This window comes from Biomphalaria glabrata, chromosome 5, assembly GCF_947242115.1.
Source record: "Biomphalaria glabrata chromosome 5, xgBioGlab47.1, whole genome shotgun sequence".
Lineage (NCBI taxonomy): Eukaryota > Metazoa > Mollusca > Gastropoda > Planorbidae > Biomphalaria > Biomphalaria glabrata.
The window spans coordinates 7,904,809-7,930,584 of NC_074715.1; the positions used below are offsets into that span (position 1 = coordinate 7,904,809).

The 25,776-nt window shown below is 35.8% G+C and overlaps 1 protein-coding gene across 1 annotated transcript; it reads left to right on the plus strand.

Annotated features, from left to right (window-relative positions):
* The first annotated feature begins 2,985 nt into the window (after nt 1-2,985).
* Nucleotides 2,986-24,286, plus strand: LOC106061217 (chitinase-3-like protein 1). The gene is made up of 11 exons (XM_056029873.1): nt 2,986-3,079; nt 3,566-3,620; nt 6,113-6,305; nt 7,475-7,724; nt 9,053-9,177; nt 10,659-10,782; nt 12,225-12,410; nt 15,272-15,391; nt 18,627-18,769; nt 19,998-20,494; nt 22,505-24,286. The coding sequence occupies exons 2-11, from the start codon at nt 3,566-3,568 to the stop codon at nt 22,690-22,692; spliced, it is 1,881 nt and encodes a 626-aa protein (XP_055885848.1). The 5' UTR covers nt 2,986-3,079; the 3' UTR covers nt 22,693-24,286.
* Nucleotides 24,287-25,776: the final 1,490 nt, after the last annotated feature.

A 25,776-nucleotide genomic window follows, 5' to 3' on the forward strand; every position in this document is an offset into this window, starting at 1 on the left:
GAATCTAAAAAAAAAAAAAACAAAAAAAACAAAACAAGTAAAGCATTTTATAAAGCATTTGAGATTATTTTTTTTTATAAAAGCTGAAAAGAAAAACCAAACTGAGATGAGACGCTTCTTTAAAGTTTAAAATATAAAAAGTTAAATTTGTATTGCTTCCTAGACCACAGACCTATAGTTCTATGACTATGGGCACAATCGAATCCTACCCACTGCATTTACATACAACTTTTAACACATTATGGTTCACACCCACATAACACATTGGCAGGTTTATACAACAAGGTATGCTAAAACAGTCAATGTGAAAACAGAGAAGACTTTAATTGAGTTTCTCATGACACTTCATTGGAGAATCACAAACATCTAGCAATAGAGAAGCTTTTGAAATTATACCACATGTACAAGAGAAGAGGGCTGAGTGAATTATTTTATTTTAAAGTTATTTACAGCAGTTGAAAGAATATTTTTATCACAAAGAGGAAACAGAGATGGAGAGAAAGAGAAAATAGAGAAATAGAGAAAGAAAGGAAGATATATAGAAAGAAAAAAAATGTGAGAGAATCAAAGATCAGCAAAACTAAAAGGAAAAATGGATTGAGATAAATACACCACAACAAATAGATAGATAGATAGATAGATAGATAGATAGATAGATAGATAGATAGATAGATAGATAGATAGATAGATAGATATAGATAGATAGATAGATAGATAGAAAGATAGATAAATAGATAGATAGATAGATAGATAGATAGATAGATAGATAGATGATAGATAGATAGATTCATACGTACATACATACATACATACATACATACATACATACATACATACATACATACATACGTACATACGTACATACATACATACATACATACATACGTACATACGTACATACATACATACATACATACATACATACATACATACATACGTACATACGTACATACATACATACATACATACATACATACATACATACATCAATGAACGGACGGAGGGATAGTTAGATGATAAAGATGGTGTCATAAAAAATTCATATAGAATACATATATACCAAATTACAGACAGACAGAAATAAGCACAGACATACTGATAGACAGACAGGCAGTCAAAGCAGACAGAAATACAGAAAAGAATACCAAAATAACACAAAATAGATAGATAGATAGATAGATAGATAGATAGATAGATAGATAGATAGATAGATAGACAGACAGACAGACAGATAGATAGATAGATAGATAGATAGATAGATAGATAGATAGATACATGATTGATTGACAGACAGACAGACAGACAGACAGACAGACAGACTGATAGATAGATAGATAGATAGATAGATAGATAGATAGATAGATAGATAGATAGATAGATAAATAGAAAGATAGATAGATAGATAGATAGAAAGATAGATAGATAGATAGATAGATAGATAGATGTAAAAATCAACGCCTCTGTCTCTACACTATATTGTTTTTTCTGAATCTGCAAGGTCTACTAAGTCATGTAATTATGTCTACAATCATTCTTAGATTACCTCCTGCAGACTCTAGCTAGACATTCTGACTCTATTGTTATATATCTATTCCAAAATGATACTATTCTTAATCTCTTTTACATGAATGTATCCACATAAAAGTTAGTCATGCTTGACCAATTGACATCCGGGACTCATTGGAGTTACCTGCTTGGTTTTAAATTCTGTGGATCTCACATTTTGATCAAGGTACCTTCAAACAAACGGTAAACAGTGGCGTAGCAATTAGTAAGGTGGGCCTACCCATGGACCCGGGTTTAAGAATACTGATTGTTTCAGAACATTTACAAGAAGTAACAAGAAAATTATTTTTTTTCAAATCACTCCTCCTTAATTAATCTGATTGTGGTCTCTAACTTGCCATTCTTATCTTATCTTATATCTTATATAATACAGACTTTACTTCAAAAAAGAAGATGATTACGTCCTACGCGTCATGCATTTAGTCATGCATGTTAACCAATGATTTAAATTCTGCCAAGTCACTGGTTTTCCTGGCTAGCTCAGGCAACTCATTCCATGCTCTAATAGCACTGGGGCAGAAGGAGTATTTGTACAAATTTGTCCTAGCATATCTTTCTATTCTATTTCTTTCTATTCTATTTCTTTCTATTACAGTTCTTCCTGTTTTATTTCTTTCTGTGCTATGTCTTTCTATTTCTTTCTATTTTATTTATTTCTTGTAATTGGTCTAAACAGCCCACAGTTTGTGTTGTGACATTGCCGGTCAGTGTTAAGGCCTTGTATAAATATCAGTCTCTGTCGAACGCCAAGGTCAATTCACCACTAATAAAGGAATTTTTTTAAAGATTCAAATTTTAATTAAAAATGTATTACTCAGTCCACAACACATGTGTTTTAATCAACAGGGCCGGATTTACACTTGCTAAAGCCCTAAGCTATTTGAGAATGGGGCACCTTGTAATTAACAAAAGGAATTTTTTCCTTTTCTATTTCTTCAAAATGATTGAAAATAACTCTGAAACCAATTTTGGGAGCCCCCCCCCCTCCCAAGGTAAATGGGGGCGCTAAGCTTTATTTAATGTTGATATTGCTAAATCCAGCATTGATAAATGATCTATGTTCCTAGTGAAGCTATTGAGCATGTTTATATCAAATATAGCGTTCTAAACTCTAGTGTACTGTTTTCTAGACACAATACTGCTTTCAGTATTGCTTTCATTCAGAATTGATGCTACACTCTTTCCAATGCACTCTCGACATTCAGAGACTCGGACGTTTCTATACACAAGAAGACTATTACGTCTTACTCCAAATCTCATGCAGGACGTCAGTGAATTGCAGTGTGCGGGAATCTCGAACTCCTGCAATGCTTTTTATATCATAACTAATAAACAGGCAGAATTGAGGGGGAGGGGGTGTTCTTATGAAATTTGAGAACCTTTGTCTGGAGATGTAATTCCGTATTAATTAATTTCGGGCAACATCAGGTGTTCTGTGCTCCCGATAAAACAAAGTGCAGTGTGAAGAGAATTGTATCAAGTCTATAAGAACTAACAAGAAGAGGGGAAGAAGGTATACTCATTTTTATTTCTGTCTGTTTTTGACTGTATGTCTGTCTGTCTGTCAATCAGTCTGTCCGTCTTCTGCCTGTCAGTATTCTGGTATATATGTATTCTATACCATTTTTATCTCTATCTATCTATCTATCTATCTATCTATCTATCTATCTATCTATCTATCTATCTATCTATCTATCTATCTATCTATCTATCTATCTATCTATCATTTTAGCGTATTGTCCCTAGTCTGTATCTTTGCCTGGCAGTCAACATGTCTTCTGTGTGTCTCTCTTATCAAAAGTCATTATACCCTTTGTCTATTTGTTGCATTTCAATACATTGTGTATCTTAAACTAATACTAAAGTATTTTTCTTACTGCCTACTTAATTAGTGTAAAAAAAAGGGGAAGAACTTTATTATGTAAATACAAATTGGTTGTAATAAAAAAAAACGAATAAAAATGTGGATTTAGTCATACAGTGTTGTATTTACTTCCAGATGGTAGGATCTGTTGTCATCTTTCTCGTGTTGAGTTTAATACAGATTTGTTACGGTAAGATATTTGATGAAGCACTTTTTAAATCTGAAATATAAAATTTATTGCAAAAAAATATATGTAATTCTATTAAACTCTGCTGGTAGACCGTACGCTGCAAGGCTTGGTACATTCTCCAATCTGTGGGTGACTTTCTTTATTTGCTACTTCCTTTTAGCCATTAGAGCATGGAATTGGTTGCCTGATTCAGCCAGGATAACAAAGATTTAGCAGAGTTTAATTCATTGATTAACATGCATGACTAGATTGACACATGAAATGCGTAGAACGTAATTATCTTCTGTTTTGAAGTAACGTCTGTAATCTATAAGATAATATGAGATGACTAGAGTGTGTGGGCGACTTTCTTTATCCCACAATACTAAGAATGCCTTGCATATCTTCGAAGATGACTAAAAAAGCCGGCCGCATACGTGGCATGGTTAGGTTTGGTTAGTTGCAGATAGTCCTGTTTCCTCTCTCATCTTTTTGTTGGTTCGGAGCTCTTGCACCCTGGCCACTCTTCTTGCTTTAAATCTCGAGACTCCGAGACTCACAGCTTGACGCCATGAGGAGCGATCGAGAGCTAGTGCTTCCCAGCCGTGAATGTCAATATAGCACTCCTTGAAGGAGCTCTTGAGAGTGTCTTTATAGCGCTTGTATTGGCCTCCCTGGGAGCATTTCCCCGTACAGAAATCGTTTGGGAAGGCGATTGTTTGGCATGCCGGCCACATGTTGTAGTACACTTTGCAAGAAATTGTATTAACCAGTTTATTATTTTTGATATAAGATTATACTACTATAACACATTGTTATTATTAACGTGTTGTTCTTGGATATTTAAATCGTGCTAGTCTTGTATAATAATTTTTTTTTTCTTAATATAACAATGTGTTATTCATATTGTAACGAATCTCCCTATCCAGGCTCTCTGCAAACTGCACCATACACCACCAACCTAAAGAATTTGACAACTCCGGGCTCCAAAGTAACGTAACACTTTAATGTTCGATAAATTACAGCCAATATCGTACAATTGGCAGCACGTAACACAGGCTGTAAAAATATTTGTCCGTATCAACTGGCCTCTCCGTCTCGTTCCGGGCTTGCACTGGGCTCAACAGTTCTGGACTGACTTCACACACTGGGCTCGTTGTGTCGGACTCGATCGCATACTAAGATCAAGAAGCCGTTCTTGAAAGTACTCCGCACTGAACCGTCGTAATGCGCCGTACAGAATCACATCGCTGAACCACACTGAACTGTGCTGTAGTCGACCGGGCTGTAGTGAACCGTCTTGACTGTGACACCTCCGCTCTTTTTATAGACAGAACGTCACTCGACCATTCTAGATCACATGACTACATCCCTCGTGACGCTGCTGAGCTCTATTCGCAACACCGATCCTTCCCGAACTGTCTTGACTGACCGTCGTAGCTCGTCACGGTTGACCGCTCGTCTAGCACTGGCCTTGTGCGATTTGCGACGGCTGTCTACACACATACCACTTCCCCCATCTGTGCCACCACATGGTTTATAACAATATTATTTAATAAATGTAATTCTTGTATATTAAAAACTTGTTGTAATTGCTTATTAACATTTTTTTCCCTATAATTTAACAATTTTACATTAACATCTTGTTTATCTCGCATTATTCTTGCATATACCCAACCTAGAAGTCTTGCATGTAAACAACTATTCTTTCAAGGGAAATAGATAACCGTCTAGCCAGGGTCAGTAGTGCTTTTGGACGCGGAATAAATCGCTATGCCTGCCAACAAAAATTAATGTCTACCAGGCGTTGGTCCTCTCAACCCTTCTATATGGCTCTGAGACATGGACACTATACAGAATGCAACAAAGACTACTTCAGCGCTTTCACTAAAGATGCTTGCGCTCCATCATAGACATACGGTGGCAAGACGCACTACAAGCAGCGATGTCCTTGCCAACGTCGGTATGGACACTATAGAGTGACTTCTTATAGTCCGACAGCTACGCTGGGCAGGGCACGTATCCCGTATGGGAGACGAACGTATGCCAAAAGCAGTCTTTTTTTGTGAGCTAAAAGGTGGTCGACGTAACAGAGTCGCCCCACGGAAACGCTTTAAAGACCAGCTTAGGCGCCAACTTGCCTTAGCTGACATAGAAGAGAGCACCTGGTTGCATGCGGCGTCAGAACGAGACAGCTGAGGTCACTCACAGAGGCCCTTGGATACACATTTGAGACCAAAAGAAAATCCGTGCCGAGGACAGACTCAGACGGCGAAAAGAAAATCTTAATCGATCACCGGCTGACAATGGTAATGCTTGCCCTGGATGTGAAAAATATGTAGGTCATAGCCATATTATTATTTTTATTATTATTGCATATACACAACATAAAATATTTTGCATATAAAAATCTTGGAATTTTCGCATAAGAACAACTTAAAATTATTGTGTATAATCATCTTGAAATTCTTGCATATTTATAGACCCACGAGTTTTTGTTTTAATTGCCTTAGGCTCACAATGCCAGAGACGAGTTTGTTACTATACCAACTGGTCGCAGTACAGAAGCGGCGTGGGGAAATTCTTACCGGAGGACATCGACCCTTTTCTGTGCACCCATCTCATCTTCGCCTTTGCCAAAGTGAAAAACAGCAAGATAGAAGCCGTAGAATGGAACGATGAGGATACGGACGTGACCAAGGGGCTGTGAGTATGACCCTGGTTTCTTGACCGGAAGTGCTGTGAGTATGACCCTTGTTTCTTGACCGGAAGTGCTGTGAGTATGACCCTTGTTTCTTGACCGGAAGTGCTGTGAGTATGACCCTTGTTTCTTGATCGGAAGTGCTGTGAGTATGACCCTTGTTTCTTGATCGGAAGTGCTGTGAGTATGACCCTTGTTTCATGACCGGAAGTGCTGTCATTATGACCCTTGTTTCTTGATCGGAAGTGCTGTGAGTATGACCCTTGTTTCTTGATCGGAAGTGCTGTGAGTATGACCCTTGTTTCATGACCGGAAGTGCTGTGAGTATGACTCTGTTTCTTGATCGAAAGTGCTGTGAGTATGACCCTTGTTTCTTGACCGGAAGTGCTGTGAGTATGACAATTGTTTTTGACCGTAAGTGCTGTATGACAATTGTTTCATCACCGGAGGTGCTGTGAGTGTAACAATTGTTTCATGACCGGAAGTGCTGTGAGTATTACAATCGTTTCATGGCCTCTGGGAAGAGCGCAAATATCAGTAATCTGCAAAGCAGCAGAAATATAAGTTAAAAGTTAATTCAATTAGTGATTCTATAATCTAAGAGAAAACTATTTTGTTTTCACAAAGCTTTACAAAGATTATAGTAAGTAACACCGTCTGTCTGTCTGTCTGATGCATATCTTGGACACGTTTTTTTCTCTCCCACTTTCCATTCTTGGATTAAGTGGGAATTTTGCACAATTATTCATAGTCGATGACAATAAATGAATAAAAAAAATTAACCAGTTAGTTAATTCATTATTAGTATTTAATCAATTGTGTTTTATATAAAAAAAAGTATTAAGAATTGCAGTATTGAGAATTATGACAGTGACTTTGCGGTTTTTCCTTACATTCACTTTGTTTTTTTGCTATATTTTCCTTTTCATTGACTAATTGAGTTTATAATTGATCTCAGTACAAACTAATGCATCCTTTATGTTTTTAAATATGTTTTTCATTAGGTTTCATTATATCGCCCCGCATTTCATTATATCGCTTCTCCTTTTTTTCTTGCTGTATTTTAAAGCTTAAAGAACGTACACTTTTAAAATTTCCCTTCATTATTCATTAGTGTGAGAAAAAAAATCCCATATAACATTCCTTGTAAATATCATATTTGTTTTCTGTTTAGTTATTCAAGGTTAAATAAATTAAAAGAGGCCAATCCAGAACTGAAGACGCTGCTGGCTGTGGGTGGCGCCTCTGCAGGGTCCACCCCGTTTACTGAAATGGTGGCGACGGCAGAGACTCGAAGAAGTTTTGTTGAGACAAGCATTGTGTATTTACGTCAGCGCAATTTTGATGGCTTAGATCTAGACTGGGAGTATCCAGGGAACTCGGGTCTCCCTGAAGATAAACATAGGTTTACACTGCTGGTGCAGGTAATACAACGATAAGCAACAATCTAGTTCTCTCTCTCTCTCTCTCTCTCTTTTTTTTATCTTCTCTCATTCTCTATCTATGTCTCTTTTTTTTTCCCTCTGTCCCTCGTTCTCTCACTCTCTCTTTCTATTCTTTTTTTCCTCATCTCACACTCTTTATCTCTCTTTCCTTTTCTCTCTCACTTTTTCTCTTTCTTTCTCTCTTTCTCTCTCTCTTACTATCTCTCTTTTATTCTCTCTATTTCTTGTCTCATTCCTTCTCTTTCTTTATCTTTTCATTATCTTTAAATCACTTTTTGTACCTCTCTATATATCTCTCTTTCTCTCTCCCTTTCTTTCTTTTTCGCTCTTTTCTCTTTCTTTTTTCTTTCTTTTATCTTTCTATCTCTTTTTTTTTCTTCAAAACTTCTATTCAACTTGTAACTTCACGGAAACGGTAACCTTCTGGGTGAAACCTGGACACGGATCTCGAAAACGACTCTAACGATTTTTCTAGAAATTTGAAGTTGATGTAAACTGTTGGAAAAAGAATGACTAGCTCGTTGGCCACACTGGGAAAACTCTGGTTTGACCGTTATACTTTTTGTTATAGTGAAAAACGAAATAAAATGTAAATTTGATTAGAGAACGAAACAAATATTTATCTTGAACGGACTTCTGGTATTTCCGCGTGTAATTATTCCCCTTTTCATTCTAGACATAGACATAAATAAATATAGACTGGAAAAAGGAAATAACTTCATGTAACTTGAAAACATGTATATCTATTGTATTCGGATTTCCGAATTCTGAAAAATTGAAAAATTGCATGATCTTCAGTCTTAGAAATTAAACAAAACTCCTAGACATAAATAAAGTACACAGAAATGCAAGTCACAAATTTTCGTTTCATAAAACTCTATTATCGGCCAGTCTATATTTATTTATGTCTATGATTCTAGAGTTTAATACATTCATGTTCAGGAATCTAAAGTCCTATCATTGGAATATTATAAAGTCTAGTAGATCTATACACTAGCTTTTCCAGGATTGCTTCTTGGAGGGGGGTGGACGTGTGGATATTGATTGTCTTCCTTCTTCCTTTTTCTTAAATCAAACATTCATTATTATTAAGAGCAAAATATCGCTCTATAATTATTTGCATAAAGTAGGTATTGCCTTTTTTTACAAAATTATTTTTTTTTGTTTTTCTTGTTTCCGTTCTGTGTATAATTGACTTAATTACTATCTACATGACTTCGAGGGAAATAACATTTTATTATTGTATTTCAATATTTTATGGAGAAGTTTTAGAGTTAACCTATCCATTTGATTTCATTCATTAACAGGAACTTGCAGCCGCTTTTGAAAACGAAAGTAGAACAAGTGGTAGGCCTCGGTTGATTCTGTCTGCCGCTGTAGCCAGTGGGAAGGAAAACATCGATGCTGGTTATGAGGTCAGAGAGATCGCTGAGTAAGTACAATAAAGTAAAGGAAGAACATAGGATCTCAGTTGGCTTCACAGACCTCGCTGTGTACTATATATTTTCCCAGATATGCTGCTGACTAAGCTCTTGTCTACCTGTTCGTTAGTTTTAGTTCTAATTTTTCCGCCTATCCTGGTAGTAGGCAGGGCCGGTTAGGGGAGGACAGGTGGGGGTTACGGCCCCCGGGTTTTCACAAAAAAAAAAGAGGCCTCCACAGAAGAGATAAGAATATATCCGAATTTCGTCTGGTCAGAATCTTTTATTCTTTTTTTTTCTAAATTTTGTTTTTTGCATTTTTTATATTTTATAAGTCTTTTCATTCGTACGTGGATCTTTATTAAAGTTTTAGAAAATAAAAACCCTGGTCCAAGGTCTCCACATACTTCTACTTCTGTTTAGATGTAGGAAATAGCTTTTCTTTTTGCCTTAAAATTGAGGCAGAATTGTTATACACTATTGGTTAACTATGGACGAAGAATAAGGACTGTTTCTTTATCTCCCGTAGGGATTATATCCTCTAGTAAGTAGAATAAATGACTGCAAGTCCAATTAAATTATTCTAGGTAAAATAGGACTTGAATAAAACGTTGAAAAACTTCTTTTTAAAACAAATATGACTCAAGTCTGTATTGAAAATTCTAATGTAGATATACATAGAAATGCAGTGATAAAACAAAATAGTGAAAGATTCAAACATAATACTTTATCGCACATTGGTCGTAGTCTTTCGGGCCATTAAAATTGGGTGGCCTTATACACCGTATTCCACTGTATAAAAAACTTTGTTTCGGGATTAAATTTAAGATTTGTCGAATCGAATAAGCGTCCGGTCCAAGTGTTCATACTGCTAATATTATTAGACGTTTTTGTTTGTATTGATAATATCTGTCTTTTTGATGCGCTCCATGGTCGGGGCCACATTCTTACAGGCTTGCGAGTCCTGGACGCTGACTGCAGAGCTAAAGAGGTGGATCCTAGCACTGGAATTAAGATGCTACAGCAGGATCCTTGGTAGCACAAGAGATTAGAGACAGTGCTACTACAGCGATTGGACCCCAAGATGACCTGCTAACAATCGTAAAAAAAACAATTATAAAAAAACTAAAGCTCTATGGTAATATTACAAGGTCTTTCGGGCTCACAAAGACCTTTCTTCAGGGAACAGTACCAGGAAAAAGAAAAAAAACATTGGGAAGACAACATAAAAGAATGAACAAGTATGCCATTAAAAAGATGGTCTATCCAAGGCAAAAGACAGAGAGAAATGGAGATAGACGGTCGATAACTCCTTGGTGATGCCCCAACTCTCAAACAGACTAAGGGATGGGTGAAGGTGAATGTGATTGATAATGCTTATTACTTTGTCGTCTGACATCGTTCGTTGGTTGGTATCTGCAATTAATTTTAATGAACAAACTAGACACACACTTTCTTAATTCTATAAGCTAATTTTCATTTGATCTCGCAGGTCCCTGGATATGATCAACTTGATGTCGTATGACTTTCATGGCTCGTGGGAGTCTGTGACTGGACACAACAGTCCACTCTACAGCCGTACTGGAGAAACTGGACCTGCGATCAACTACAACACTGTACGAAACCTTGCTTCTACATACGTAGTCTTTGTTTTCTTTATATCTATCTGCTTGGATGAATTTTTAGGCTGTTACTGAGTGGTTACGTGACGTTATTATTGCTCAAAGTGGTAATGGGTATAAGCAATTCACTACTTATAAGTTGTTTCCAATAGCATGCGTCTCGAAGAGCCTATGACAAGTTCAACTATTGGCTCAGATATTGTGCCCGGCGATAGTTTTATACCTCACAGGAGAAGGGGCAAATGCGAGCGGCTAGAGTTTGACCAGCAAGCTTAGGGCAGGACAGGCTCGTCAGCATTGGCTAAAATTCCATTACCTTGCAGCTATACCAAAATAAAATGGGAAAGGGTTTGGCAGTCAATGCTCTGGAAAATCAGGACCCAGTGAAGAAAATTGAACCATTCTGTGCAATACCCTCCAGAACCTGTGACGCCTTATTAGCTGTATGGAAAAAGGGGAAAAGGGGGGGGGGGAGCTAGTGACATAGTTCATCTCATTTAAAGCAGTATTGCTGCCCACAGTACTACATTAAGTGTAAACTTATGTACATGTGCTCTTTTGTTTTAGATTGAGTTTTTAATTTTATCATATTATAAACTTTGGGTCAATTTTTTTTTATTTTTTTTTACAATGTTTGTAACCTAATAATTTTTACAAAGCTCCTATCAACACAATTTGTATTTCTGGTTCAAAGTTTAGACACGTTAACGTGAACGCAGATAACCCCTTCCGCCCCCCTCCCATTTAAGTTTCCCAGACAAGTGAAAGGATCATAGCGCATTGAGAAAGCTAAAAGCATGAAATTGCGCTAAACAAAAGATAAGCGGTAAAAATATTTCTAATCGCACAGATTTATTATTGTCAGTAAATTAAAAAAAAAACAGAAATGGAAAAGTGGTTTGAGTGCTGGGACGATTCCCAAAAAGCCCGTGGAGTCTGGGAGCGCATGAGCCGCCCTGACCGTACTCCCCCGTGGTGGAGGCTGTCCAGGCCTGAGCAAGCTATTATAGCACAGTGCAGGACAGGCCATTGTCCTGTTGGCTCATATTTCTCACGGCTATGGCCAAATTTCGATTCACGGTGCCCCCGCTGCGGGGAAGAAGAGGAAACCGTACCTCATATTCTGTTTGACTGCCCCAGACTTGCTGATCTCCGTCTCGACAGGTCTGGGAAACCAAAAATTCTCGACCTGTATGGCGACATTTATGTACTACGCAAGACAGCAGGATTTCTGTCCAGGGCTTTTGCAAGAGAGGAGTTGAGCCTCTCAAGTCCTCCCTCTAATGGAGTTTGATGATGATTATGATGATTATTGTCAGTCTTAGATCTATTACAAAATCTAATTACATGACTGATAAAAATTAATTGATAAAATTACACTTAATATAATTTTTTATTAAAGTACTTTTTATGTTTTTCTTGTATTTTATTTTTAGGACTTTGCCGCCAAATACTGGGTTGAACTTGGCACTCCTAAAGCCAAATTAAACATTGGTTTGGCTACCTATGGGCGTACATTTATATTGAGCGACGAAAGAAGGAACAGTGTAGGCGACCCAGCAAGCGGACCAGGAGCAGCTGGTGCTTTTACCTCGGAGCTTGGTTTTTTGGCTTTCTATGAGGTGAGTTCCAATGCCATACGTGTTTTTTAAATATCTTTTTTCAACTTCTTAGCTAGGCAATAGTTTACAAATATATATTGGGTGAAATGGTTTTCGATATTTGTATTTAAAAAATCCACTGAATAAGCGTCTTTTATTCTGATGGGGGCACTAAACAAAAAAATAATAAAATCTGATTATTTAAAAAATATTGGGATCATTACGACATGTGCTGTCTTGCAGCTGCTACTGTATGCAAGGCGCTACATAAAAAGTCCATTTTAAAAAATGTGCGTGATATTTACATACAAAGTGCATTCCTAGTCTTTATAAACAAACAGAAATGTTTTCTTTTAATTTTAGCAGCTAGTTGACCAGAAAAAAAACATCTTTAACTAATGTTTACAGTTGTTCTGAACATTTCTTGTACATTGTATAAATATATTTCACTTGGTGATATTGAAAATACACAAAAATTGTCTTTCTTTGTTAACATAGTGTAACATTACCTCCCTTACATTTATGTAAATGTCCTAGAATTGATGTATTTTTATGAAAAAAAACAACAAAAACGCTTGCATAATTAATTTTTTTAAACTAAACGGTTTTGCTTTTAGAAAACCAATAGTAGTCGTTGAACCTAAACTTTTCAAGCCGCATCGCATGGTGAAATAATATTTTTCATTTTGCACAAACCTAATAGTGGCTTTTCCCCTTACGGGGGCCGCTAAAAGTAAGATTCAGGTAAAAATCCCCAGATATGGGTTTATCCAAATTAATTTTGGGAATTCAAGGGCAGCCGTTCTATTTGAAGATACAAAGGCTAAAAAGTGTGCTATTTTTGGGGAAGGGGCGTTTCATTAAAAATAGTGTATGTGGAGGGGGGTGTGGCATCAGGGCCGGCCTTAGGTAATTGGAGGCCCTAGGCGAAGCGAATAGGGAGTTCTTAGACAAAGTGAATCGGGTGGTCCCAAATGAAATAAAAAAAAATTAAGAACGAAAAATACTTAAAGAGTTATAAACCTTCTTGTATCTTTATCTAAATCAACAAACAAGTTAAATTCATATAGCGTCGATAGAACTAATGTGATTCATGGACGATTCATGATCACCAGACAAGAAATAACGTTTCGACATTTCACCAAAAGGAAGAAACAAAGGTCTTTTAGCATATGTCGTCTAAAAAGTAGATCTAAGCATTCGTAAGGCTACGCTAGAGATAGTGAGATAAGAGTTCTGCTACGCTAGAGATAGTGAGATAAGAGTTCTGCTACGCTAGAGATAGTGAGATAAGAGTTCTGCTACGCTAGAGATAGTGAGATAAGAGTTCTGCTATGCTTGAGATTTGGTCCATGTCTCGCAACTTTTCTCTAAAAATAATGTCTTTGGTTTTGGTCAGTGATGCCCAGAATACTGCCTGCGGGCCAAATCCGGCTCGCAAAGTGGTTCCATCCGGTCCGCCGTAACGTCGACACAAATTGTAGCCCCCCCCCCCCCCCCATTAAAAAAACAAAAAAACTTGAAAAATGTATCTTTACCTTCGTTAGGCCCTCATTTTTTTCTCTGATAGATTGGTGCCATATACAGCCATGTACTTTAACATGTGCACGTTTATGAAATGAGACTTTGAATGTAAAGTCTACCAGGAAAAGTGAACGGACCTATACTTTTTTGTGGAACATGATAATAAGGCAACACATTTGATTTGTAAATAAAGTGTGGCTGTTTAAAAAAAAAAGCTCATAACAGGCATATGAAAACAAAATGAAAAGATTGTTAAACTTGGTCTAAAGATTGGAGCATCAAAAAAAGAGACTATAAAGTGAGTCGTTGGTAAACTAGCTACACCGTTCCTTAAGATTTAAGCCAGGGGTTCTCAACCTGTGGATCGCGACCCCTTTGGGGGTCGATGGACGATTGGCCAGGGGTCGCCTAAGACCATGGAAAAAATGAATAGTTTTTGTCTATTCTTTTATTGCTGTATATGTGTGTGTGTGGGGTGGGGTCGCGGCAGAGTGGGAGATTGTAAAAAGGGGTAGCCGAGCTTAAAAGGTTGAGAACCGCTGATTTAAGCAGAGAAATGAAGCCATTTTCTGACGCGTAAGAGATACTAAATCCACAGATCTCTAATAAAATTGTTTCAGGTCATTTTCATTTCATTTTCGTACCTCTTCGGTAGTGTGGCCCGCGACACGAGTGTCGGAAATTTAAATGGCCCGCAGGTCGAATTAGGTTGAGCATCACTGGTTTAGATCATCATATAATACGTAATAAACATATTAAACAGTAGAGCGGGGCGCGTTGATTATTATTCAACTTATACGATTGGATAACCTGACTTTTAGCAAATAAATTACAACACATACAGATTTCGAACATACATTAATCGTATTCACCTCATAATAAAAAGATTTTTTAAACCATTATTATCATTCAAGATACATATATGTATATCCAGTGCTTTTTTTTTTTTTTTGCAAAAAAAAAAATATGTACCGGTGCTTAAATATTAGGTGCCGGTACTCAGGAGTTGATTGCCTAACCTTTAACTACTAAATATTAATAATATGCGTTAAAATACAAGAAAAGTAATATTTTTTTCAAAAAGGTGCCGGTACGCCGTACCGGTGTGTACCGTCACAAAAAAGCCCTGCTGTATATCTATTCAAGCTTGGAGAATACAACGACACATGCAAATATCTTTGCTTGTAAAAAATATCCTACCAGTTCAACAGCGATTAGCAAATTATTTAATTAGTGTAATTACGTAGTTGAAAGCGTCTTAGACTAATGTTTTGAATAAAGTTGAAGAAATGGTAACTAGGGACGCTGAAACAACTGTACTTGATACTGTATAAACGATTCTAATTACCTCTCTCCAGATCTGCCCTTTGATTTCAGCCGGTGCTGTTGTCAGAAACATATCAGACCAACAGGTACCATACTTAACGTTTAATCTACTCTGGGCGGGATACGACGATGTGGCCAGCCTACGAAACAAGGTAAACAACCCAAATATTATTTTTCTACTATCTACCTATTGGCTATTGCTGTGTTACATTAAATTTGTTATATACATAGAAAATAAACAAATAATTCATTTTATACAATAGAATTACTATTCATAAACTTAAAAACTATTTATTTAACTCTTTTGATATCAATAACCACCTACAAATGACATTTCTTTTTATCCCTCACTCCACGGTCTCAAAAATTATTTAACAAAAAAAAAAATATGTTTTACTCTATTGACAATATTACCATTGTAATGGCTTTCAGATTTTTGAAAAATTGCTAAGGTAGTTGACTAGTATAGTTAATAGAATACAACGTTCCTATTTCCAGCCATCTAACGTCAGAATGTGTCCTATAGGAATTTGGTTGTCATTTATGTATGTTTGTTTTATTGCTGACTCCATACAGTTTATTAAACATGGAAAGAAGAGAAGTGCCAAATATAGGGGAAACTAGGTAAAATATTTTTAATGCTTTAAAAGTTATAAATATAACAAAGCTTGGGGGGGGGGGGGGTACACACTGCAACGTGTCATAACAAAAACTGTTACTACTAACAAAGGAAACAAAATAGTTTTATGCTAATGTTTTGCCTGGGCTCGGACTTTGTATGTTTTGGTCATGCTAAGATCTTGTAAAAAAAAATTACAAGTGGTGGAGAGATGAAGCTCTTGGCATCCATGTTAGATCACTAACCTCTTTGTGTTTTATATTTCGTTATTTTACTCTAACCAAATACAATCCTAGCTCCGTAGTGAAACATCCCAATAACTTGATTGATGTTCCAATCTTACATTTAGAGTTGTCTTGTAGAGTTTCTAATAATTAAAATTATTTTTGTAAAAAAAATAAATAATAATAATACAAGTCTATGGTGCCCAATTACTGTCTCCTTTTGTGGAGCAAAGGTAGAAGGCTAAGCTAGTCATTTTTGTTTTAAATAAATATAGTTGCCATAAGGTTGAAAGGTTATTGGTATAAAAATTGAAATATTGTAAGTAAATTATTAAGGATACTCTGTAAAATGATATGTTTCGGTTTATAAGAAAACTGTGTTATTTATGGATGGATATATATTTCAGGTGTATGTAGTGTTTATGTTTTAAAAAAAACAACTTAATCTAGTCACCAGTATAAATAAATATCTGCAGTACATTATTTATTCTTTATTCTTTTGTATATGTCAGTCTGTCTTGACATGGTAGGTTTATAAATAAATAAATTATAAATTGAAGATTTTATATAGCTCTACTTTCATGCTTATTCCATGCTCAGAGCGCTATGGTCCAAATCTCATTTGTGGACCGGTGAGTGGAGGGGTATCTGGGAGAAGGTTTTTCCGTGCTGCATTTAGGCGCTCAGTAAATACAACTTCTTAGATAGCCAAGCCAAGTTGAAGCGTAGTTAGCCACGCATCCCACCAATAATGATATTTAACTAATAAAATTCGAACGTCTTTATTCTGAAGTTAGAAAAACAATCACTGAATTTGATAATGAGCTTAGACAATCAACTCAATGTGATGTAATAACACAATAATAATAAGAATGAATTATAATATATAATGAAATCTAAACAGTAAGCCAATGAAAACGTTTGGCGCCTTTACTTCAAAGTAAAACAAGCAATAGAAAAAAAAAAAAGAATATTAAAAAAAAACAAAGCTTATCTAAGGGAGAGAACAGCTAATTACTACCATTTTTCAAAAAAATTAACAGGGTGTAGCTCCCTTTTTTGCTATTTAAAACAAGACCTATTAATTAGTACTAAATGATTGAGTAATTAGTTAATTTTTGGATTCATTCCTGTATTGTCATCAACTATGAATAGTTTTGCAAACTTCAACTTGATCCGAGAATGCGAAGTTTTATGAAATGGAAGTTATAACTTAATACGGGGATTAAATCTATGTATACACCTACATCACTCATTAAATATCTTTATTTTTTTCTCATTATTTCGATATTAAACAAAATAATTGATCACCGAAATTTTGGTTTGTTGAGTTTGAAGACAATTAGTTTGTACGGTTTTAATAACTGAAGCAAACGTTATGATAATATCACTTACACGTCTTCCATTGAAGTGCCTTTTTGGTAAATACACAGACTACTAAATTTGTATTAATTGGTGAGGGAGGCCCACCAACATGTTTTTTCGGGCATCTTGATAAACCACTGTCTAGATCTACTTTTAGATCTTTAGCACCTGTGTAATACAATTCAAATTTACCTAAAAATATAAGCGAAGCTTATAAAATTTAAAACAAATTAAAGCAAATCTATTTTTAATAAACAGCTGTTTTTTTTTTTCATTTATTGAATAATTCCAATGATATAGATCTAGGCCTTGAAATATAGACTTAGAAGACGATTTTCTATAAAATTAATTTATTAAACTCTTGAATCAATAATGCCTTACATTCGGAAACTCCCGAACGTGATAGTCCTTTTAAAACCGATGTTGGTCCGTGATCTAAGTCTAGTACTCAAGCCAAATTTATTTTTTTCTTATAAAAATTGAAACGGTCAAAATAGATTTTTCTTGTGGCCAACGAGCTAGTAATTCTTTTCTCAGCGATATACATCAACTGTTAAATTTCGATGAAAATCGCTAGATTTTTGTTTTTGAGATCAGCGTTCAGGATCCTGAGTTGTATTGTAAAAATACAAAACATTCTCGTCTGCAGCTTGTTCTCACTACTTCTTCTCCCCTATTTATAATCTCAACTACGACAGAATTTCTCGTGGTTACATCAGAATCTATTCAGAGTATACAATCAAATTATTCACTTAATTTTTAGTTACAATTACTTCCGAAGCACGAACATACACCTCCGTAAAACTGTGTTTTGCTTCATATGTTAAATCTTTAAAAAATATATATTAATTTTCTCTCTCTTAAATATTATAAATTCTTGTAATTTATACATCCGCCTAATCATGGTTGCTTCTCTTTGAGGGGAGGGGGGGAATGAAGGAGGGGGAATGAGAGAGGGGGAAATGAGAGAGGGGGGAATGAGGGAGGGGGTATGATGGAGGGGGTACAAATGTTTGCAATTTTAAAAAAATCTAAAATTTATTAGCTCTTATAATAAAAATCTAGGTATTGTCTTTTAAAAAAACAACAACAACAGTATTTAAATATTTTTTCTAATGTTTTAAACGAAAAGTCTATAAACTATAAAATCTAATGTAAGCAAATGTTTGACACTGTTAGGTCCAGTTCATCAAGAGGAACGGTTATGGTGGTACGATGATCTGGTCCCTAGATTCTGATGACATTCGAGGCACTTCTTGCGGTGCTGGAACCTTCCCTTTGACACGAGCTGTGGCTGAAGAGTGTGACGTTTCTGACGACACGTAAGTTTAACATTGGTTGAAAACTTTTTGGCGCCTTTTTTTCCCACTTATTTCTATGAAACCAATTCCGTACTTGTTTCAAAACCTGACAGTGGCACTATTATTATTTTATTTTGATTGAAATTTGGCCTGCTCATTCCTTCCTGTTTTTTTATATGGAAATACTCAGCTATTGTTAAATCTGCGGTGTATTTTTTAATTATTTTAATTAAGATTTTTTAGCCGACTTTGTCTGTTGCACAATTAAAAAACTAGCAAAATATACAAAGTCCTTTTAAAACAACAACAACAAATCTTATCTAATGGAAAGAGCTCCACATTTACAGCTGCATCTCTTTATAATGTAGAAGTTATTTTCTTTATTCAATATCTAACAAAATACTTAATATAGATATATATATATATATATATATATATATATATATATATATATATATATATATATCCACCAGAGACAAAAATATTTCGAATAGTTAAAAAATGTGATCACAATAGATTATTTGTAGTAAAAGGCTCAGTGCATAGTCTTATATAAACTAGATCTAGACTGGGCATGGAGATTATTTAACACTACAAAAAATTTCGTGAACATTTTTTAGAAAGTTGGATCAAGGCGTTGTTTTGTAAAGTACTTATTAGAAGTAATGATGTTATTTTGTTCAACCCTAACCTATGTAGCATGTAATTTAATTTTTAGATCTAGATCCAGTAATTGAACATCAAAAATAAGAGCACTTTCGTCTCATAATTATTATTTTGCAATTTTTAGATACACAATCTAGAAAGATCTAGGTAATTAATCTATTTAAATGTACATAAGATGATTAAAATCAACAAACATGAATTATTTCGATCTAGGATTATTGAAACACTATCTAAATGGAAACAAACAGGAAATGTTTTGTTTCATCTATTTGTGTGAATATAGTTCTGTGATCAATTGCCCATTCTAAAGAAAATCCGAGAAATGTTTTTGCATTATTTCTAAACTTTGAAAGCTAAAGATCATTACTTTTCTAAGACAGAAAAGATTGATTGGGGTGACTTCCCTTACAGCTTGATAAAGAGTTTATGTACATAAAAATCTATATATATATAGGTAAGTGAATCAATCAATGGCGAATAAGAATTTGTTTCCGGTTTCCAGTCTAGTATAATATATAAGTCTATGGCTCAGTAATACCTTTTTTGTTTCAAATGTTACAATCGGTGCATTCATTTGTCGCAGAACTACGTTCAAACCACAAGATATAACAGAGACTACGCCATCAGCTGAGCCAACGAGCGCAACCACAGCTGAGCCAACCGATGCACCTACAGCTGAGCCAACCGATGCACCTACAGCTGAGCCAACAAATGCACCTACAGCTGAGCCAACAAATGCACCTACAGCTGAGCCAACCAATGCACCTACAGCTGAGCCAACAAATGCACCTACAGCTGCGCCAACGAATGCACCTACAGATGCGCCAACGAATGCACCTACAGATGCGCCAACGAATGCACCTACAGATGCGCCAACGAATGCACCTACAGATGCGCCAACGAATGCACCTACAGATGCGCCAACGAATGCACCTACAGATGCGCCAACGAATGCACCTACAGATGCGCCAACGAATGCACCTTCAGATGCGCCAACGAATGCACCTACAGCAGCGCCAACGAATGCACCTACAGCTGCGCCGGTAACGACAGAAAGACCAACATCTTCTGCGAAAATTAGTAAGTCGCTTGTTTAGATAACGTAAACAGTAATCATTGATCAAAAAAAGATTTAAAACCCTAACCCTAACCCTAACCCTGATATAAAAACTATTACCAACAACGCTTCCAGTGAGACTTGGTGAATAGCTAGCGTAGAAAAAAACAAAAAAACAATGCTACAGTTTTATGATTTATCAGGGTCAGATATGACACCCTTCTTTAGTCTCAACCGGACTTCATGTCGCGGACTAAGTCTGTATGACTTAGAGCACTCCAGGTCAGTAGACTAAATAATGCTTAAAAAACTGAACCATAACTTACTAATACAAAATAACTACCTAATAACATTCTCACAAAGACACAGACATAAAGACGCATTTCTTATTCTATATGCTAGGACATATTCGTATAAGTGTTCTTACTTCTTATAGCCGTAAGGATTAGAGTTGCCTGATTAATCAAGGGAAATCAATGACTCTGTAGGCTAAGCATCTATTTAACACGTTCAGAACCTCTTCTATGAAAGACCGTCTGAATCTTATAGCATAGCTTATATCTATTTAAGAACCACAAATAACTTATATGGGCAAACTTATATTTATAATCACCACGCAAAAAGCATATTTTGGGCTGATTTTTTTCAAAGCTTATGTCATCTCAATATGTCTGTCTGTCTGGCCAGAAGATTGTACACGTTATTTCTCCGACACCCACTATCTGATCAAGGTGAAATTTTACATAATTGTTCCATTTAACTGACAACACAACAATCAATTTTAAAAAAAGCAAATCAAGTAATGAACTATTGGTAACAATTTTTTGTGTTTGGTATCTCAAACAAAGGAAAGAAATAGTATTGACTGAAGGGATGGTATAAATTGAATAGTCCCCTTTATATTAAGCTGTCTCTGGGGCTTATGAATACAAACAGGAAATAGAAAAAATAGAAACTTATATAATCTTCCATGTTCATAGACATATTGGTTACTGTGTTGGCTTACGAAGCCTGAGACAGGTTTAGCCCAGAAGTTTGATTTCAGGTCGTTCCATTTATTTTTTAAATCATTTAAAAGCGATCACTCAGATACCCCGTTCTTTCTTCCCCTTTCTAACTGGTCCCAACAAGTGATAGAATCATAGCGTGTTGAGAACGCTAAAAGCATGCGCTAAACAAAGTCATTTAAGTACATTTATAATAGATCTAGACTAACAATAATAAATCTGTGCGATTAGAAATATCTCTAAATAAGAATGATTGTTTCTTTTGTTCGACATCCAACTAAATAATCAATTACCAATAATTGATTAAGTTATCGTTAACAAAACAACTCTATTTTGATGGCCCCTGACGGCCCATATTAAACTTGGGCCAGGAGAAATGAACTCTAAATGGTCATGGTTGCTATGCCACTTTATAGCGAGCGAATTCAATCAATAATTATTAGACGCTACTTAAATTAACTTACATAGACTTTCAATGTGTGGCATTATAAGTCCCGAGAGATAAATCTCTTCCCTTTGCAACTTCTCATGTGACTAAAAAGGGCAATCCTTGATACACAGCTGCGGTCAAGGAATGGACATATGTAATCACCAGGCATTATTACATATTCACCCTTCTTTCTGTTTCTGGTGTGTAAGCTATCTGCAATCCAGGACCCTTCCTTTATGCTTGCTTTCCATATGGATCTATCCAGTGCCACTTTTCCCCCGTTGTTAGTGCCGATTTGGAAGAGCTTCATATTGCGTTTGCATGCATCAGTATACCTTGAAAGTAGGTGACCAGCGGCTCTCATGTCTTCTATTAAATCACCATACAGAGAGATTTGTGGGAGTTGAACTTGTGGTATTCTATGAATGTTGTGTTCACTTACTATAATACAAAACAAAATACTGGAAAGCGAATAAAAATAACCCAAAACTAGTACTATGAATAACATGTTCTTAATTAATGAGTATTATATCTTGTTTCTATTTCACCACAACTGTTTTCATTTTGTACCTTGAGTCCTATTCTTCATATTTCAGATTCTGACTCAATGTGTAGCGATCTCGGACTCTCCGATGGCAATTATGCTGACCCCAACTCGTGCAGTACTTTCATTAGTTGCTCTGGTCTAGTGACTTATATCATGCCATGCCCAGCTGGACTTGTGTACAACGTCAAGTATGATTACTGCGACTGGTCCTACAACGTACCAGAGTGCTCTGTCTAGCATAGAGGAGAGAGTTGTCTATCTTAAAGTTTAGCTTTCATTGAGTATACAGCATTGCACGATATATGTCTTCTTCACCTTTTGTAATGGAGTTTCAATGTCATTTAACTGGCTGCAGTGTGTCTAGTTGTTAAGGAATGTGTGTGTGTGTGTTATATGGTGACGGTGGGAAGAGGTTAGCAATCGGTTGTCAATGATGCAACCAGAGGCGGCCTTAGCAGAGGGCGACGTCCTGGGCGAGTGTCATATGCGGGATTCATTTATATAGCTAATAGTTGTCCCTTTACCTTCGCAGATCCGACTTTTGCTGAAGGGCTATACCACTGGTTTCCCAAAAAAAAAAAATGAAAAAAAAATACTTTTGCGTTTTTATTTATTTATTTTCCTGTTTAGTGAAAAAAATAATTACGTCATCGCCAAACTTTCTGGATGCTGATTGGTCCAAATAACCTTTAACACATTAACTGGTTCAATAGAGGCCAATCGTTATAGCAGGCCTCAACACTGACCTGCGACGTCACAACCTGTGTAGACCAATAACTATCTGCCCCGTCAAGGATGGCTGCCTGGTCGTGCGGTTTGCGCGCTGGACTGTCGTTCGGATTTATCGATGGTCGAGGGTTCAAACCCTGCCCGCTCCCATCCCCCGTCGTCCTGCGGGAGGTTTGGACTAGGAAGTAAACTATCTTCAACTCTGAAGGAACATCCGAAACATGTAAAACATTTTACAAACAAGGTCGTGTATTCAGAAACACTTGGCATGTATAGGTTATTAAGAAAATGCGGAATAGTTATTCAGGGGATTCAAGTGTTAGGGGATGTCTTGTGATACTGTTCGGATCCGAAAATAGTGTACGTATCCGAAATTAAGTACTGCGGAAATTTTAATTTCGCATGCTGTGTGGAGATGCATCTCCCTCTAAAGCCAAGAAAACACAAGGTCTATATTTCTGTATTAATTCTTATCAGCTTTTCAAAAGTTGCATTATGTTACAGCAATATAAATGACATATGACTATTTGGTGTAGAAATAAATACAGCCATAAAGAAATTCCAAACTTTATCGCTACGCGTTTTCATATTCAAATCCGATTGGATTTCATTTATGTACGAAATAAACGATGTTAATTGGTCCCTTCCTGCTGCTTGTTTTTATTGGTGCCAAGGCGAATTGTTTTTGAAACCAAAAATGTCACATTAAGAGCTTGCATTGTAATTAGTATCATAGAGATGATGGAGAGGCTTCCAAAATATTGAGTAATGAGAACTGATCTGGATTGCGAAGCTAAAGGTGAATAAGAAATCTACTATTGCAGGGGCCCCCCTCGGGCGTGGGGCCTGGGACGGTTTCCCCAATTGCCACCCCCTTTGGCCGCTACTGGATGCAACATAGGTGCCATTGTCGTCACTTAGTCTTAGTAATAAACGTAAGACTGAAATGTTGTGTTATTGTAGTGAGATTTTGTTAAAGAATATTATTACTAAATTCTACTACATTTATTTCTTGCGATCTTAAGTTGATTCTGTCGATATTATAAATAAAATGTTATTTAGTTTGTTCACAAAAGGAAGTTATTAAAATTATTTGACGTTTTACTAGTTAAGTTAATTAACTTAATTAGTTAAGATACATTACGGCTACAAAGGTTTAGTTGTCTACCAGCAGTTTGGTGTTACAAGTCAAGAACAGGTAACAACACTAGTCCAATCGTTGTAATGGAGTTTCAGCGTCATTTAACTATGGCTGCAGTATGTCTAGTCAATAAATCACAATAAAAGTTTTTGTGAGGTGTATTAATAAGCCCAGTATGTCTAGTCTATCAATTGCATCATATTTAGACAATATTATTTGCTGACACCTTTATTTGCAATATGAAAGCCATTTAAAAAAAAAACTATTTTATTATTGATTTTATCACTAATAGTTAATCCCAGAAATCTTATGTTTATCAAACAAACTCATAGGTGGCCCCCTACTTGATCTGCCTATGGGCAAGGAATTTTCAAGCCAACACAACGATTTGATTTGAGACTTTTTTTTTTTAAATCTAAAATAGCACACTGTGTGTGCACCTCACTGCACGATAGTCGCGCCTCGCACTAAAAAAGTATGAAATTTTGGGTGATTTCCTGTCCTTGCGGCCTTTACAAAAAAAATTTTTCTTAATTATTTTAAAAATCCTCCCTTTTTGCCTGGTAAAATTTTATACATACTTATTCTCGGATCAAGTTCAAAATTTAGACTATTATTTGTTGCACTTAAGAATACATAAAAATAGAAAAAAAAAACATGAAAGATAACTTAATCAATTATTAGTAATTAATTATTTAGTTGGATGTCAAACAAAGGAAACAAGCATTCTAATTTAGAGATGTGGTTGCATATGTGGAGTTACTTCCCTTATCAGGTTTTGTACACGTTGTCTCCTTCCGCATTCACGCATCAAGATGAGATTTTGCATAATTATTCATGGTTGATGAATCACATAATCAATAAAAAAATTAATTAATTAGTTAATCATTTATTAATATAGAAGAATGAGCTCATTTCAAGGCACATTCCTCATCCCATAGGCTAGGACAAATGTGTACAAATACACCTTCTTCCCTAGTGCTATTAGAGCATGGAATGGGTTGCCTGAGCTAGCCAGGAAAACCAGTGACTTGGCAGAATTTAAGTCATTGGTTAATATGCATGACTAAATGCATGACGCGTAGGACGTAATCATCTTCTTTTTTGAAGTAACGTCTGTATTACATAAGATAAGATAAGAAGATAAGAATTGAGATATATGGTAGTTTTAAAAGGTTCTTCCTCTTTAGTATTTCATAAGACGCTGGCTGTGAGTGTATATCTGTTTCGTGTGCGAATGCTATTCTATTTGCATCTATGTTTTTATCGTTAAAGTTGTTATGCTGAGCTGGACTGGTGTAGTCAAACTGAAATACCATCTGTTTGGACTAACTTTTGATCTATAAAATTATCTTATCTTAGACAAGTTTTTTTTTCTAATATTTGCTTGTTTTTTCCTTTACATTTTCCCTTCACATTATTCATCCTTTTTTTTTTCTTTCTACTAATTT